Raw genomic sequence first — 16,352 nt, 5'->3', positions numbered from 1 at the left:
TCCCCCCTTTTTGTCAGTTATGTAAATGACAAAAAGATATATTGTTTAGACCTGCAGGTCTTAATTAATATATTGCAATTATTGTTAAAAAAAAATGGAAAAAAAAGGGTGAAAGATTGTGTTAATTAGTTTTGAATTAAATCAATCAGGTCTTATTTTGAATACGAAAATGGAAGGTAAAAAAAAAAAAATGTGGCAAATTAAGTTCTTCAAATCAACGATTTTACCATCTTTTTTCTTGCATTTAAACCGAGTCAATTAAAAAAAAAATCAAAAGGATAAGGTTGTTGATGCTGCATTGCTACAAATTCTGGTATTAATTAGTTAATCTTGACTTAAATGTGGTTTCCAACTGTCAGTTGTTCAATCCATTTCCCCCAGACAAAGAATTTCAACTTTCAACCAATTGAGCTGATTCATTAACTAGTACTCCCTCCGTCCCACTTTGATAGTCTTGTTTTCCTTTTTCGTCTGTCCCAAATTGTAGTCCAGTTTCCAATTGAAGAATGTAGTTGTATTTTAATTTTTCTAAAATACCCTTATTCAATGTAAGTTGTTGTTACTATAAACATACCCCATTTAATGAGAGTTGATTCTTTTTTTACCATCAATTCAAGTTCCCATAAAATTATACTCTAATTAATGTGAGGGTATTTTAGGAAAATAGCTACCTAAATTGATTGTTCCAACAAAGTTAACTATTTTTTCTTAAACTGTGTGAAAAAATAAACAGAACTATCAAAGTGGGACGGAGGAGTACTACGTTTTTTCCTGAAAGGATCTGAACTTTCTGGAGATCGACCGACTTATCTCATCTGGGGTTTCAAACACCTGCAGATTTCAAGGAGTCGGTCGACATCATTCACCGGCTATTCATTTATTTACTTAAGTTGTCCAGATCATTGTGCAAATCGACCGACTGGTTTGATTTCCCCAAAAAAGATGAACCTTGGCCAGTTGTTAAGAATTTTAATCGGTGTTCCGATTGACGTACTGTTGAGAAATGACTGCAGGTTTGTCTTTTCCAAATTTAATTGAGCAAGATGAACGTCAAGTTATCAAAATATAAAAACTTGCAGTGAGCAATTGTAAATAGTTAGTTTGTTTTTGAAATAAAATTATTATTACATTAATAATTTTGAATTTGTCTTTTTATGTTTTTCATGGAGTATTTGTATTATTTGTACTTGTTGGTGATTTTTTTTTTTCTTGAAAAACTAGAAAAAGAGTAAGTAAAAAATTTTAGTGTTGCTTTTACCCCCACTAAGAATTTTTTCTGGCTCCGTCCCTGAGTAAAACGAACATGATGATTGGTTAGTTCTTGCCACGAAATCGATCTCCGAAAGTTGTACGCGGAAAGATCCTTGATAATGAGGTCAAGAAAATTGCTTACAATAATCGAGGCATGCATGCATAACCATAACCATAACCATAACCATCCCTGGATTTTTTTCATGACTAAGGAAAATTCACTAATGCATAGATTGTGGCCGTCTTGGACGGTAGCTGGAAACTCCGTGGACTTTTTGGTAGCAATGACAAGTAGCCATTTTTGACTTGTCCCCTGATTTTTTTTTTTTTTTTTTATTTTTGTCAAATCATCTTTAAATTAAGCACGAGTTTCACGAAAAAGAAGAATTTTGCGCATGCCGTGCTAAAAAAGCACTTATGCCCTCATACAGTTGATCATTTGTTATTTCCTTTTGCTTTGATAGAATAAACTATATATGTAGACTTTTTTTTATTTGCTTTTTCGTTATTTGGTTGGTTGTGATTAGTGATCGTCATTTATCACCCAAGCATCAAGAAGAAAATAGCTTGATGCTTGTATGTATATCTAGATATATTGCAAACATTTTTTCCTTTTTCCCTCTAAATTATGAACTTTTATTAATTAGCTTTGATGGTATGAAATTACACCTTGAGCTATTAGAAGAGTAGACAAGAAAACTTTTCCAACTTGCCCAAATCAAATGGTTAGGAAAGACGGGGTCTTGTGTGGTTGCTTGCTTGCACTCACCCTAGGACTCTCTAAAGACCATTTGTTCAATGGAGCCCGTTTGTTCAATTCTACAGGTAAGAAAAGATAAAATCAAACAAGCTTCACTTTTTCACAACCAACAAGTATTTGACTTCTATTTTACCACTTTTAATTTAATGAGAACTAATTCTTACCATCTACAAGCAAGTACCTGTTAAAGAATCATGTAGCACCTTAAAAAAAAAAGGGTTTATGTTGGTTTTGTTTCGATTATCATTACGAATCAGAATATATTTCCAAAACTATAAATTGTTTCAAAGAGTTTTTATAGGTGACTCGGTACTGATACAGTTTTCACATCAAATACACGACGTTTTGTAAAAAAAAAAAAAAAAAAAAAAAAAGTCTGTCATTACCAATTCAATCAATTTGTACAATCAAGAATCATGCACTATAGTGCTTGTAAATTGACCAATGTGTCTTAGTAGCATTGGAGAAGCTTTATTTGTATATATTTTTATTAGTCTTGCAGTTGAGAGGTTCACCGACTTGCTGGAAAATATATTACTTCAACAATCTTGGGGGCAAGCAGGGTCGCGGGTTGCCTGTCTTGCAGCCACTATTAACAGTTATATATGGACACGATATTGAGACAAGAAGATCTATTGCAACATTCCCTCTTGCCTGCAGAAGTGGTCTTTCGGTGCATGATTTGATTATATAAAAAACGACAACTGCTTCCTCCAAATTATCAATACACTATCCCAAACAATAAGAAATTTACTATTACTGATAAGAAAATGTCGAGTGAGTGTTACACATAACAAGTGATTTTCACCCTCAAAAAGCTAAATACCAAGCTATCAATTAACGTTCATCTATAGCCAATTAGCCACTTGTACTGGCTCTCTTGGCCAGTTAGCCACAACTCATGTACCCATTTCCTAACTACTTTTCCAAAAGCTGAATTGTTAAAAAGTGACAATATTATCATGAGAAGAGATAAAAGCAAAGAAAAGAAAGATATTTCACCGCAAATGAACAAAAAAAAGGGCACCACTTAGGTTATTGCACAAGAGCATCGTAGCCACATGGTAGGTTTAGCAAATCCCAGAAAAAACTGATTGAAAATCTAAACCATGAATACGCGTGGCTTAGCGTGGTTGGATATTAGATGATCTATAAATAGCGTGCATGTTGGAGTCTCCTGCATTGAAAGCTCATTTGACTATTTTATGTATACAAAGCTGCCTTCCTTCTTCAGTTTCCCAGCATCAAGAATCAGCCGCGCGCCATTGAAGCAGAAGTCCGAGCATCTAATTGCAGAGGTCGCTAGAGTTCAAACCTTCCACTTTAGTTCCTAGAGTTCAAAAGGTAAGCTCTGTCTTTTACGTTACATCAGGACCAATATACTGAATATATAAGTAAAGATACTGAGTTTAGGCTTAATTTAGCACTTTATGCAGCCATTTTGTTTAATACTTCCTTCTGATCAGATTCCTTGTTGAATCTTTGCTAGCTTTTATCTGACCGTGTACACGCAGTCCCCGCACAGTAGACCTTTCTGGTTGTCTTTTTGACAAGGTTTTTTTCATTCTTTAAACCCTTTTCTTGATCGAGATTGCCTTCCACTTTTCCTAATCCCGATTGGCAGTACTAAATCTTTAACACTTTCGACTTCCGGGAGAAGAGCTTCTGGATTCATCACCTTCTACTATAGGAAAGGATAAGATGGTTTGAATAAAATAAGGTGTTTATACAGTTCTGACAATTTTGCTCACTCAGGACAACTTCCTGTGAGCAAATAGAGTAATTGAATCACCATATATATATATATTGGTTTGAAGATTTGTCCAAGAAATTTTGACCAAATTAAGAAGGCAAGCTTTTAACTCATTTGAAGTTATCTTATTGGTGAGTTCTTCTGACCCCAGTTGCCTATAGTAATTAGGTTACTTGTCCCGGCCCCCTGATATAGGTTAAGAGTTAAAGACAATGGAAGCAGAACTAATAAACGACAACAACAATATATGAAGTCATTTATCATGATTCCATGTTTCTTGATTTCGTGTGTTTTAATCGATGATTGCCTGCGCATTCAATAGTAGTGTTTAGTAGTATGTAGTTGGAATCTGTACATTCCTTGTGTATATAAGCTTCAATATTTAGTGATCAACAAAAATAAACTTTGTGCAAAAATAACATATATATATACACATACATTCATATATACATATATTCTGTCTCTCAAAATGAGCCTTTTGATACTATATTTTCAAATGGGTTTCAAATGTTACAAAAGGGTTTAAAGTAGGGAAGCTAAGTCAGATTTTTTAAAGTTTTGGGGTGTCAAATGAAAATGTCAAAAACCTCGAAAGAGGTTTCTGAAATTTTCCCAAAAGAATCGGCTTCCAGTTGTCAGCAGTTCACACAGTAAAAGGTACATCGACTATTCATGTAGACCGACCTTTGGGGTCCTTCTTGTGTATGATCAATTTTTTGCACATTTTTAGTCCTACAATTTTATTAATGAATTCGCATATATGGTGGAGCAAATGTGATGAACGCCACCTTGTTGTTCCGAATTCACAAGCATCAATTTATAATGAAACTCAAATAAAAGGCAATTTATTGTTCCTCTAGCTAGACTAACACAAAGTTTTGCTCAGAAATAACCTCCATGTTTGGTGGAAAACAAGGGTTACTCTTTCATAAATTCTTGACTTCACGATGTAATGGCTTTCCTCTTCTTATTAGTGAACCTGTAAACCAGATCTTTAGACTTTGATATAACATTTATTGTAATTTTTTTAACCATGAGTAACACAGTAAAAGGGTAAAGAGGGCAATTTTCCTGGTCAGATGGTTTAGGTCTATTACCACAAAAAAAAAATTTTTACGTTTTTCATAATTAGATTTTTTAAATACCTTTTTATCTCATATATATCAAATTATTGTAATATATTTTTCTACAAAAAATCCAGATATGGTGCAGCCGTATTGTGTTGAATATTCCAGCATGACACCATTATTAGTAAATCACTTGATGAAGTGGAGATATTCTTAGTGGAATTAAATTATAGTCAATTGCCATATGCATATTTCTACCATCTGTTTAGGCATTAAATTTTTATATTCACGAGCAAGTCCATTCACAAAACCAACTCTTTTCTCCCACCCAAAAAGAAAAAAAAATCAAAAGTATCATTCCTCACGTTACATTGAGCTTTTACACACTGTCTATGAGTTTACACCATTTAGAACTGCTTAAAAGTGAGAACATACGCATTTTTCCTTCCAGCAAAATTTGCCTAGTAACTACTTAATTCCTTCAATTTTTTTTATTGATTTTTTAATAAGTAGGAGGCATTTAATTTCTTCGAGTGATTCAAGAGAAGTAAACGAGTTAACAAGACATGAAATCAAACCCTCAATTTATAATGACTTTGACCAAGTCAAGCTACTGAATTTTATATATATATAAAATATATATATAGACCCACTCTCAGAATCTTTTTTTTTTTTCCTTTTTTTTTCATAACCTATATATGAAAAGTCATTGTAATGGGGTCTCAGCACAACAAAAAATACAAGAAAACAGAAGTGCAAATTGACCAAACTCTTCTTTTTTTCTTCTTCTTTTAATTTCGAAGAATTTAACCCCAAAAAAAAAAAAGAAAAAAAAGGGTGTAGAAAAATGTCTGTTCGTCACCAGTTGGTTGGTTTTGGCTTTTTATTAGGAAGTGGAACCCCCCCATCATTATCTGCGATTTTACATTATTGTAGTTTAAGTTCTGGACCATTACACTTTGCAGTGTTATAGTTGGAGAAGCCCCAGTTTCGTTGTCTCAACCAAAAGTGGTTTCTTTTCAAGTTATCACTTTCCAGTTTTCACTTGCATTTCTGGCACTTTTTTTTTTCTACTATAATCCATTTTCTACATATATTGAAAGTTGAATTGAAACAAAGATTAAAAAAACAAAAGATGATCATTTTCAGCTTTGTGTCTTTCACTGCTACTTTGGACCATTTTTAATGGTCCAAACATGCTTGCTTAATGGATTTTGTCTGGATATTCTTTTTTTTTGTTTTTTTTGTTTTGATAACTTGGAGGATTAATTGCCTTCACCTTAAAGAAATAAAAATCGAGATTCCTCGTAATTATACATATATTGACAAAAAAATAGAAAAAATGGAAAGCACATAAACATGCTAGTGATTTATGACATCTTTCTAGTACACACATTGATGTTTGCGCATGGGATTAGTACCACTTTTCCAGTCTCAATTCAGTTGTTTATATAAATTTCTTCTACCTTCACTTGACAAGTGAGATTGGCATCGGATAGTGACCCAGAGGATCTGCATGCTTTCAGTTGATTGAGAATTAGAAAAAGGCATACAATTGTTTCATCAGTACTTATAGAACTAGAAATTTTAATTTAAGGGGGCAAAATGCATGTACATATGAATTTTTGAAGCAACATAAAATTTTCTAAATTTTTAAGGGGGGGGGGACGCAAATAATATAAAATACATGAGAACTTTTTAAAATTTTCAAAATTTAAAAAGGGAAAATATGATAATTATCTAAGACTCAGCTAGTTCAGTCCTTCCACATAATATACACACCAATTTTGTTTTTTTTAAAAAAAAGAAAGAAAACAAATTTCCAATTTTGTGTATATCTATTATTGTATACACATGACATACGCATTAATTACTTTATGGCCACATTTCACATGATTCCTGCCCTAAATCAAATTTTCCCTCTCATGTGGGCCATGTCACAATTAATCTCCACCTCACCATTTTAATCAAAATTTATTACCCCTAATCTAATCCACTGTCATCAATAATTAACCCAAAAATTGAAGAAATTTGAATAGTCAAACTTTCGCACCGTCCCGTTCGTATTTAAAAAAAAAAAAAAAAAAGTTAGGCGTTAGTTGCTTTAGTTAATCTACCCGCCATCCCATCACTCTTCCCTCATTCTTTTCCTTGGTTCTTGCTAACATTTTTACCTCAATTTTACCCTTTTTTGTTTTTTTTTTTTTCATTGCATAGTTTTTTTAAGTTCTTCATTCAATTCTTCAAAATGAGGCAGAGTTCAACCCGTCGTCAGCAACAGGTACTTTACTATGTGTGTGCGTCTTTATTTTTCTTGATTTTTTCTTCTTTTTTTTTTTGACTTGAGAAGAAGATTTGCAGAGAGGTTGGGCTGAAATATTGTGTTTCGGTTGCACCTGCCTGCAGCTTTTCTGGGGTCGAGTTGTGATGCGAAAATGGCTCAATATTCCGACTAAAGAGTCCGATTACAGCGCCGATACCGAGTCTGATTCCGGCTCCGATGTCTCAGACGATGGTTAGTGTTTTTTTTTTCCCTTTTTTTCCCATTTGCTGAATTGCTCTACATTATGATTTTCATATGTGTGGGTTCTTTTTGTTTTTTGGTGGGGTCATGGCCTTATAATTACATTTCTTTAAATAATGTTGTTGTAGAATTCTGTGAATGGCCGAGGAGGGAATCAAGGTTTAAGGATGATAGAGGTGGACAAGTTCAGCTTGATGCTAATGGTAATATTCTAAGTTGCTGGCAATAGTAGTCCAAAGTTCAGATTTTGACTTTTCAGCTTTGATGAACTTTTATGCATCGTTCCCTCTGAGCTTCTGGTAACGTGAATGTTGCCCTTTTGAGCTTCTGATGACTTTAATGCTGCTTTGAGAAAGGTCTTGAGCTGGACTTAGTGTACTCTAGACATCTTTATACACGTGATTTGGTATTAAATTTGCTGATCGTGTAATAGGATACCAGAAAACTTATGTTGACGCCTTTACATAGATTAGGATATAATTAGCGTATATGAAGTCTGTTTCTGAACTTCTGGAGAAGCTTCTTAAGGTAACAGTTAGTTACTTGAAATATTCTATACTGTGCAGTAGGTACTCCTTGAAGCTTTTCAAAACTTTTTTTTTTGTACAAAGAAGAAATGTACTTTTTTGGGGAGTATTGGGTGATAATACTGACCAGTAGACTTGTTTTGATGTTATGAGATGAATTCAGGAAAAGAAAAAATGACCGAATCACAGTTGTCAGAGTACAATAGATCGTTTATCATCTTCATGTGTGATGAATTTGATGGTAAATGTAAATACAATTGGTAGCCCAGTTTAAATTGCTCTAGGGGATTGTACAGACTAATGAATCCACAAGTTCTGTAGATTACACCCAATATGAAGTCTTGGCATTTACTGTTTTCTTCTAACGGCCGTGTTTGGCATTGCTGGATTGTACCGTTGTAACATCCAAACAGCTTTTGTTGCGATTGTTTCTGTAAAGGCTGTTAAACAGGAAACTTCTAGTTAAATGGAAAAAGGACAAAAAGGAAGGAAAATTAATTGATTCTATGTTCAAGGTTACTCAATGCTTATAATCAGTTTGATTATTTTCTTTCAATTTCTAACATTTATCTTCGATTAAAGTTGTGGATTTTTTTCCTTTGCTCACAATTAAGATATGATTTGTCTCCAGATGCTCTTCCCACGTTAAGGCGACGCAAGTCAGAGACGTTCAGAGCACAATATATAAATAAAAAGGAAATCAAGTATGTTCCCTTGCATAATAAGATCAAATAAACTCATTTGTGCTGAATTATCTTCTCAAATGGATAAGCTGATCTTAGAATAATTCACTAAATACTCAGGCAATTTTTCTCCCTATGGCTTTGATGTTTAGAATATGTGCCGGTACATGGAATGTTGCTGGAAGAGTTCCTCCTGATGACCTAGACCTAGACGGTTGGTTAGATCTCAATGAGCCTGCTGATATTTATGTAATTGGGTAAGTTATCGATGGATTTGTCCTTTCAATGCCTTTCCCTGGATCCGCGTGATCTCAATTTATGTGTCATGTTCATTGGTTGCTTGCTGCTACAGCTTCAGTAATTATCATAGAATTACATTACTCTGTGAATCGGATAACTATACAACCTTTACCTCCCCAGATTTCAGGAGATTATACCACTAAACGCTGGAAATATCTTTGGTGCTGAGGACAGCCGACCTGTTTCAAAGTGGGAAGATATCATCCGCCAATCTCTTAGTAAAATCCAAGCTAAGACTAAGTTTAAATGCTTCAGTGATCCTCCTACTCCTTCAAGGTTTAAGCCAGCTGAAGATGCCCCAGATATAGAAGATGAAATCATCCTTGAATCTGACAGTGATGGAGAGGAGGAAATCTATCCCATAAATGATGAAACCAGTGGTTTTGGTGGACACATGGTTGGACCGGTTAATGAAGAAAATGAGGCTATGAATGCAGATGTTTCTTTCTGTGGCCATAAGAACAATGTCTCAGCCATTGACCAAGATTTGGAGAGGCAGTTTTCTTCTCCAAAAAAGCTGGATAGGTTGAAATGCTTTAGAACAGAAGATAGTGAAGAAACTGAAGAGCCAAATAAGCAGTACGACCGTAAATTACTCAGAACCCTGAGTGGAACAGAAAAAATAGGTTTTTGCTGGCCAGAGGCACCTCTTGATCTTCTGTCTCAGCATCTTTTGGAGAGACCTAATTCCTTCAAATCAATGAAGTCATTCAAAGCTTCAAAATCCTACAGAAAATATAGTTCTTTCAAGTCTGGTATGAATATTCAAAATAGAAAACAATCAGATGCAGCTTTGCTTGGGGAACTTGACCTTGAATCCTTAATAAAAAGAAAAAGAAGGCCAGCATTTGTGAGGATAGTAAGCAAACAAATGGTTGGAGCTTTCCTTAGTATATGGGTCCGGAGATGCTTGCGAAAGCATATACATAACATAAGTGTGTCGACTGTTGGTGTGGGTGCAATGGGATACATAGGTAACAAGGTCTGCTTCTGTTCAAATGTTGACTTACTTTCAATAATTCTTCTGCATTCACTACCACACTCTCTTATCATTCCCCTTGTGATAACTCTAGAATATTGTATGATGATCTCTATTTTTGTTGCTCCTCATTTGTCATGTCATGCTTTAGCAATATGTTGATAGTAAAACATGCAATGTTATCTGTCTGCATGTACAGATGGATTAGTGGCATTCAGTTTCACATGGCATTTGCAAACTATTTCAACTGGAGTATGATTACATTCTTGCTACATCCGTTTACTTTTGGATCATTTTTTGGCTTAAATCTACCAGAATAGATGAAATTAGTGTGAGGCTTTATGCCATTGGGCCACTAGCCCAATGGTTTCATGCTTGTTGGACTGGTCCAATGTATAGGGGTCATGAGTGACATTATGCAGTCATCCCTGAAGACCAAAAAGTATGCTTAATACAACAATGACTTTGTCAAGAAAAATACGAGGCTTCTTGAATTGGTTGAGTAAGGACTTTGAGCTCATGATATTTGACAGGAAGCGATTAATACTTTTGTAGTGTTCTTACTAGAGTTTCATCCATCAAGTAGTATTGCAGTTTTATATATCTTGTTTTACCTGCACTAAGGAGTAATATCCACCCTTAGGCCAAGGTATCTTTAGGGGGGGATGGGTGTGGAAAGAAGCATTTAAACTTTTTGAGAGGAAAACATAAGCTTGGATATTAATTATTCCGTTCAACTTGTTGCTCCGATAATTATCTGGCCGAAATTTTGAAAAGCTGACCTATTCTGGTTTCTTTTATTCCTTTTCCAGTATTAGGTAAGTGTTTCCCTTGATGGGAGTTTCAATGATACGTGTGAATGAAGAAGCATGGATTTTCTTGATATTATATATGTTATTTATTCTACATTAGTTGCTGCGTGCTTCTGTAGTCTCAGTGAGGGTGCAGGCTTAACCTAGGAAATGGGGATTTGGGTACCTTGTGCATCTTCTACTTGGCTGAGTTATTAATTTAAGTCATTTAAAATAAACATAGACTTCCAGGGATAGATTTTTTCTCCACTTAAAATCAGTGTTTGGGTTTTCTTTACTTTCAATTCAGTGTGGCCAACATGCTTGTTACTTAAACCTCTTGAATATCGTGGTTTAAATTGCTAATAAAATGCAAGTTTAAATCCTTTATGGGTTCCGCAAGTTCATGTAAACCTTTCAGTAGATAATGCTAGTATCATAAGTAGGTTGTAACATACTATCTCAGTAATAACCTTGATGGTAATATCTTGTCAAATGGCATAACAACATCATGTTGGATCACTTTTGGCTTGGTAGTTGAAGTGAAATAGATACATGAGTGCTTATGGATACAAATGAGTGTTAAGAATAATCTAATTAGTTGGTCAATATGTCTAATGCCCTTCATTTAATTAATCACATGTAAATCCTAAACTGTATTAAAACTTTTTTCCTTCAGGGATCAATATCAGTTAGCATGTCTGTATATCAGACGCTCTTTTGTTTCGTGTGTAGTCACCTGACGTCAGGTGAGAAAGAGACAGATCTTGTGAAAAGAAATGCTGATGTGTACGAAATACATCGCAGGACGCATTTTAATTCGCATTCAGCTATGGGCCTACCTAAAAGCATTTATGACCATGAGTAAGTGCTATGCATTTATTGATGATTTTTTTGTAACTTTTTCTTGTGTTGTACTACTTTACTTTCTCGTGAAATCTACTAGACTTCTTTCTTTCTCTCTGTGTTTTTGTTTCTTCATTATATTATTGTTCTTTGTGGTTTTGAGGCCCAAGAATATTGAATTTCTCTTTTTCTCTTCTTGTTAATTCTCTATACCTTCACTTTAGTTTGTAACAGGGGGAAAAAAAGGAAAAAGAAATTTAACTTCATATGCACCTGTTGGATGGCAGAAACTGGGTAGCTAATGTCTTCAAATATAATACGACATGAAGTAACAAATGTATGTTGCAAGATGGTTTTTGCATGGCGATGCTGCATATTATTTTGCTCATGCATCATAAAGAACTATTCAGTTGCTCTTGCCCTTTCTGTAGAGCACTAAAATAGCTCCATTTTCTTTTAAGTTGTAAAACCTGGACATTTTATGCATGTGCTGTTTTATGAATCTGGTGAAAAGAAACTGATGTGTTAACATAAAAGACTTTTTACTGCTCAATATGTATAATATCACGTCTTTTGTAGCTTTCAAGTCAATTTTTCCCGTAAAATCACCTAAAACCACATGCAATCAAATATGTTCTACTTGATGCCCATTCTGTGCTTCTTTTTAATTCTTCATTCTTTTAATACCGCAAAACAAATCAGCTTATTACTATTTTTTGTTTCCTTCCAGGAGAATCATATGGCTGGGTGATCTAAACTACCGCATCAACTTGTCATATGAGACAACAAGACAGCTAATCTCAAAAAAGAACTGGTCCAATTTAAGAGAGAGTGATCAGGTAAAGTTGTACAATTCATGCTGCATAATGACATAAGTGAACTATTGGATGTTCCATCCCTTGCATAACGATATGATTTTGCCTGTGATTAATATGGATATATATATACATATATGTATCTTTTTGAATTATGCTTATACCTTACTTATGATTTAAACAATATTGACATTTAGGATACTATATCTTCAATAGAAGAGACATAAACTTTAACTAAAGCTGGTGCTTTGTGTGTCTTAATGAGAAATTTGGGTCATTTACTTTATCATCTATTGTCCACTTCTTGTAGTAATCCAAGGAAAAGAAGAATAATATCTATTGCTTTGAGGTCTGTGGTATTGGTGAAAACTGACAATTCTACAGCGTCACTTTGTTATGGCTGAAGGGAAAGAAGAGTTAGGAGGGATTTCCGTTAGTAAATTGTGATAGATGAATGGATCACTATCTTTAAGAGCAATGTTAATAAGTTCAATAGCATAACTTTAGGTGTAGGTTGACTCACAAGATAGTCAGTTGCAACACCAATAGAATCCTGTGTCACTTTATCAGTCAGTATATGTTTTAACCATTTACATCTTCATCTTTTGGCAGCTTATCAAAGAGCTGAGGAAAGGTCGTGCATTTGATGGATGGTCAGAAGGTATCCTGACTTTTGCACCAACTTATAAATATGAGATCAATTCAGAAAAGTACATTGGCGACGATCCAAAAGGAAGACGTACTCCTGCATGGTATGCACTTAAAGTTCTGTCTATCTAATTGCTTTGGTTCTACTTTTACAAAGAATTTTTTTTCTGGTTGTAATTCATTGATATTAATTGCTTCCAGTTAGATATGTCCTCTTCTTCTGATAACAGATGCACTCAGTGCACCACTTACAGGTGTTACATTGTTTAGCTGATCATCAGGCAATTTTTCATTAAATTAATATCTATCCCTGTTTAGACACCGTATCCTTGGAGGATAAGATGCAGAGGGTTGTGTATCCATTTAATCTGTCTCCTGTTCTTTTCTTTTTAATTTTCACCTTCTCGTCCTTTTAATAAGCATGGCTATGGACATGGGGTAAACATAAAAGAAAGATGAATTTGGGATGATGATATACCACAGTTGGGTCTTTTATGTGCTCTGCAGTAAATCCTTTTCTCAATAACACCTTTTTTAAGTGCCATAGAAGTGCTCAAAAACAACTGCAATGCATTGCAACAGCATGACATGCTGGCTTTATTGGTCTGCAAATGATTTAATTGCCAATTTGGGAGAAGGAATTTCATAAAGAGTTACAGGGCCGGATCATTGTCTCATTATAGAAGCAATAATCAATTTGATTAATAGAAAATTGTTTGTGTCAAAATAAATATATCAGGAATGTTCATGATAGGATGAGACATGGATATAGCATAGCACCTAGAATAAAAGGGAGATATCACATCAATCAGCTGGATACACATCATTTCTGTTTGGGGAAAAAGCATATAAGTAGATAATTCACATTTTCCTGCCAAATTCAGCTTTGGTCAACATGCTTATTTTTACCAGTGTGTATGACTTCTCTTTGTTAAAAAATGTGTCTAAATAACAAAAGACCTTTTAGAAGAAAGTTTATCCTATTAAGTAATGTGAGCACGCATATTTTTCACTTGCTCACATAGAGTGTCACATCTTTTTAAAGTTTTCATTGTTTGTGTGTGAATTGTCAAAGATCATGCAGCAGTTAGCTCCAAGCTTCACTAGCTTGTAAGTTTCAAGTTCCTTGCCTTGGTCAACAACTATGTAGTACATACTCTTGAGGCTAGCTTGGATATATTGACCTCCTATCCTTAACCTGGCTTTAACATGTAGACTGAAACCATTGCGCAAACTTCTCTGGATTAATTCATTCTTCAACCTTTGACTTTCCTATATTGGCTTCTCCAGGTGTGACCGAGTACTCTCATTTGGAAAGGGCATGAGGTTAATAAGCTATAGAAGGAATGAGATTAAGTTTTCAGATCACCGGCCTGTAACTGCCTCTTACATGGTTGAAGTGGAGGTATTTTCTCCAAAGAAATTGCAACGTGCCCTCACTTTCACTGATGCAGAAATTGAAGAAGAGCCCATAATCTCAGATAGGAGTGTTGATAGAGGAATGAGCAGACTAATGTTGGGAGAGGTAAGTACTGCTGCACATCCTATATGATTTATTATTGACTATCCCCATCAAATATCTTAAGCTAATAAAAGAGAAAGTAAAGTATTTATTTATCCCATGTGGGCATGTTTCTGTTCCAGTAAGCCCAACACATGACCAGGATTATTGACCCAGTTATCTCTCTACTATGACGCCTTATTGCATTGCATCCTCAATTGAAATCTTTTACTCTGTAAAGAGAGTAACATAGAAGAACCTGATTGTATAATTATATTTCTCTATATATCTTTTTCTTTCACAGGCATGATGGTCTGGGCTTATTCCACATTTGTTTCTCTAGTTTCACCCATTTTTGTATCATTCTGATGTTTGTCCTCTTAAAAAGTCATCACGTTGGATTTGTACTTTGGATCTGTACTCATTACCAAATAATGCTATTAACTGCTCTTTTCTTCAGTTTTATTCGAATGATATGCCAATTTGCACAAGAAACTTCCTTTCCTAATTCTGGCAACTGTAGTCTGTCTGTATATAAGCAAGTCGTGCCATCAATGCATGCTCTGGCGCTGGCAAATTGTTTTCTGTTTTCCTTCTCATGGTTGTATTTACCAATGCAGGATATCTCTTACTGGGGGCGATGAGAATAAGGTGCAATGGAGGTTGATGAGTTATGTAACTCCCTAGTCAGCTATCATAAGCTACGTATATACCATATTCTTTTGATTCTTTTAACTGTAAAGTTAGAGGTCACATGTTTGTCTGTATATTCTTGTTGTCTTTTCAAGTCTTCCCATTCTATGTCAATATTAACCTCTATGCAGAGTGATCAGTCTTTTCTTAGTTTCTTAGCAAGTAGATGTGATTCTGCAGCTCCAGTGTCATACCTCTTGAGAAATCATACGCATAGGTTTTGAGACAATCCTGGTCTCTGCTAGAAACCCTGATTTTGACTGTCTGCTCTTGGATTTCCTTTGGCAATTTTTGTTGCTGTTGTACAAAGCATAATCATGAGTAGAATGTACTTGCTATATTCTGCTGCTGCTAAAACTTAAAATCTAAGGCAAACTTTTCACTGGCACGGATTTTTGTGTGTGTGTGTGTGTGTGTGTGTGTGTGTGTGTGTGTGTGTGTCATTCTTTTCTAATTACTTGGCTTTGTTGCTTTCGTTGCAAACCAAAGTAAAATTGTGCATGTCACATCATTTCCAGATTTTAAAATGAACCAGTGAGGTATTAGTTCTCAGCCATGGCTGATAGATTATGAACTTGTAATTTACCTATGTACAATAATCAGATGGATCCAGTTGTACTGAACACAACAACACCAGCATCCAGTCCGTACAAGACTAGAGTGGTACTTCTTTTGAAATTGAAAGCTTATATTCAACAAGATATTAACTGTGCCCTGATTTTCCTCGCGCTTCTATTCTATATTCAACGAGAGCATCTAACCAATATTATCTTCTAGTGTTTACGTTTTCTTCTTGTTTTCCTTTGGGCTCTCGTATGATGCAATGCTGAATATATATATATATATATTTTTATCAAACTGAATAAGCACAATATTATCTTTCCATTATTTTATACATATGGTTTTTTTTTTTGGCAAAAAATTGACAATTCCAAACAAGCACCACATGTTGTAACCTTTTGGTGCCAAAAAAAAAATTCTCTCTTAATTGTGCCATTTGTACGGAAAAATTATTATTCATTACAGAATCACCAAAAAACCGATTTAGATGTTAACTGACCATGGCCATAGTAACAACTATAATTATTTATTTAGTGTAAAAAGGAAACATATATTAGGCACAAAATTCATATTTTAGCCTCCGAAATGTAAATAATTTGTCGAGACAATGTAAATGTAATATTTTAAATTAGTTTTTACACATAAAAATTTAA

General features: G+C 34.6%; 1 protein-coding gene across 6 annotated transcripts; it reads left to right on the top strand.

The window, feature by feature from the left end:
* Window positions 1-3,217: 3,217 nt before the first annotated feature.
* On the top strand, window positions 3,218-15,317 carry LOC113715081 (type IV inositol polyphosphate 5-phosphatase 3). Of its 6 annotated transcripts, none has more exons than XM_027239245.2 (12): window positions 3,218-3,355; window positions 7,049-7,112; window positions 7,238-7,346; window positions 7,484-7,558; window positions 8,514-8,586; window positions 8,718-8,822; window positions 8,986-9,847; window positions 11,315-11,499; window positions 12,212-12,320; window positions 12,909-13,048; window positions 14,235-14,469; window positions 15,066-15,317. In XM_027239245.2, exons 2-12 carry the CDS (start codon window positions 7,080-7,082, stop codon window positions 15,087-15,089), a joined length of 1,950 nt encoding a protein of 649 aa, XP_027095046.1. In that variant the 5' UTR covers window positions 3,218-3,355; window positions 7,049-7,079; the 3' UTR covers window positions 15,090-15,317. The 6 variants fall into 6 exon arrangements, with proteins under 6 accessions (XP_027095046.1, XP_027095044.1, XP_027095045.1 ...); XM_027239243.2 differs by having other exon boundaries at window positions 7,193-7,346; XM_027239244.2 differs by lacking the exon at window positions 3,218-3,355 and having other exon boundaries at window positions 6,944-7,112.
* Window positions 15,318-16,352: the final 1,035 nt, after the last annotated feature.

The sequence above is a fragment of the Coffea arabica genome, chromosome 10c (assembly GCF_036785885.1).
Source record: "Coffea arabica cultivar ET-39 chromosome 10c, Coffea Arabica ET-39 HiFi, whole genome shotgun sequence".
Classification (NCBI taxonomy): domain Eukaryota; kingdom Viridiplantae; phylum Streptophyta; class Magnoliopsida; order Gentianales; family Rubiaceae; genus Coffea; species Coffea arabica.
Note: the sequence above shows the minus strand (reverse complement) of the source record. Positions and strands in the feature narration are given on the sequence as shown.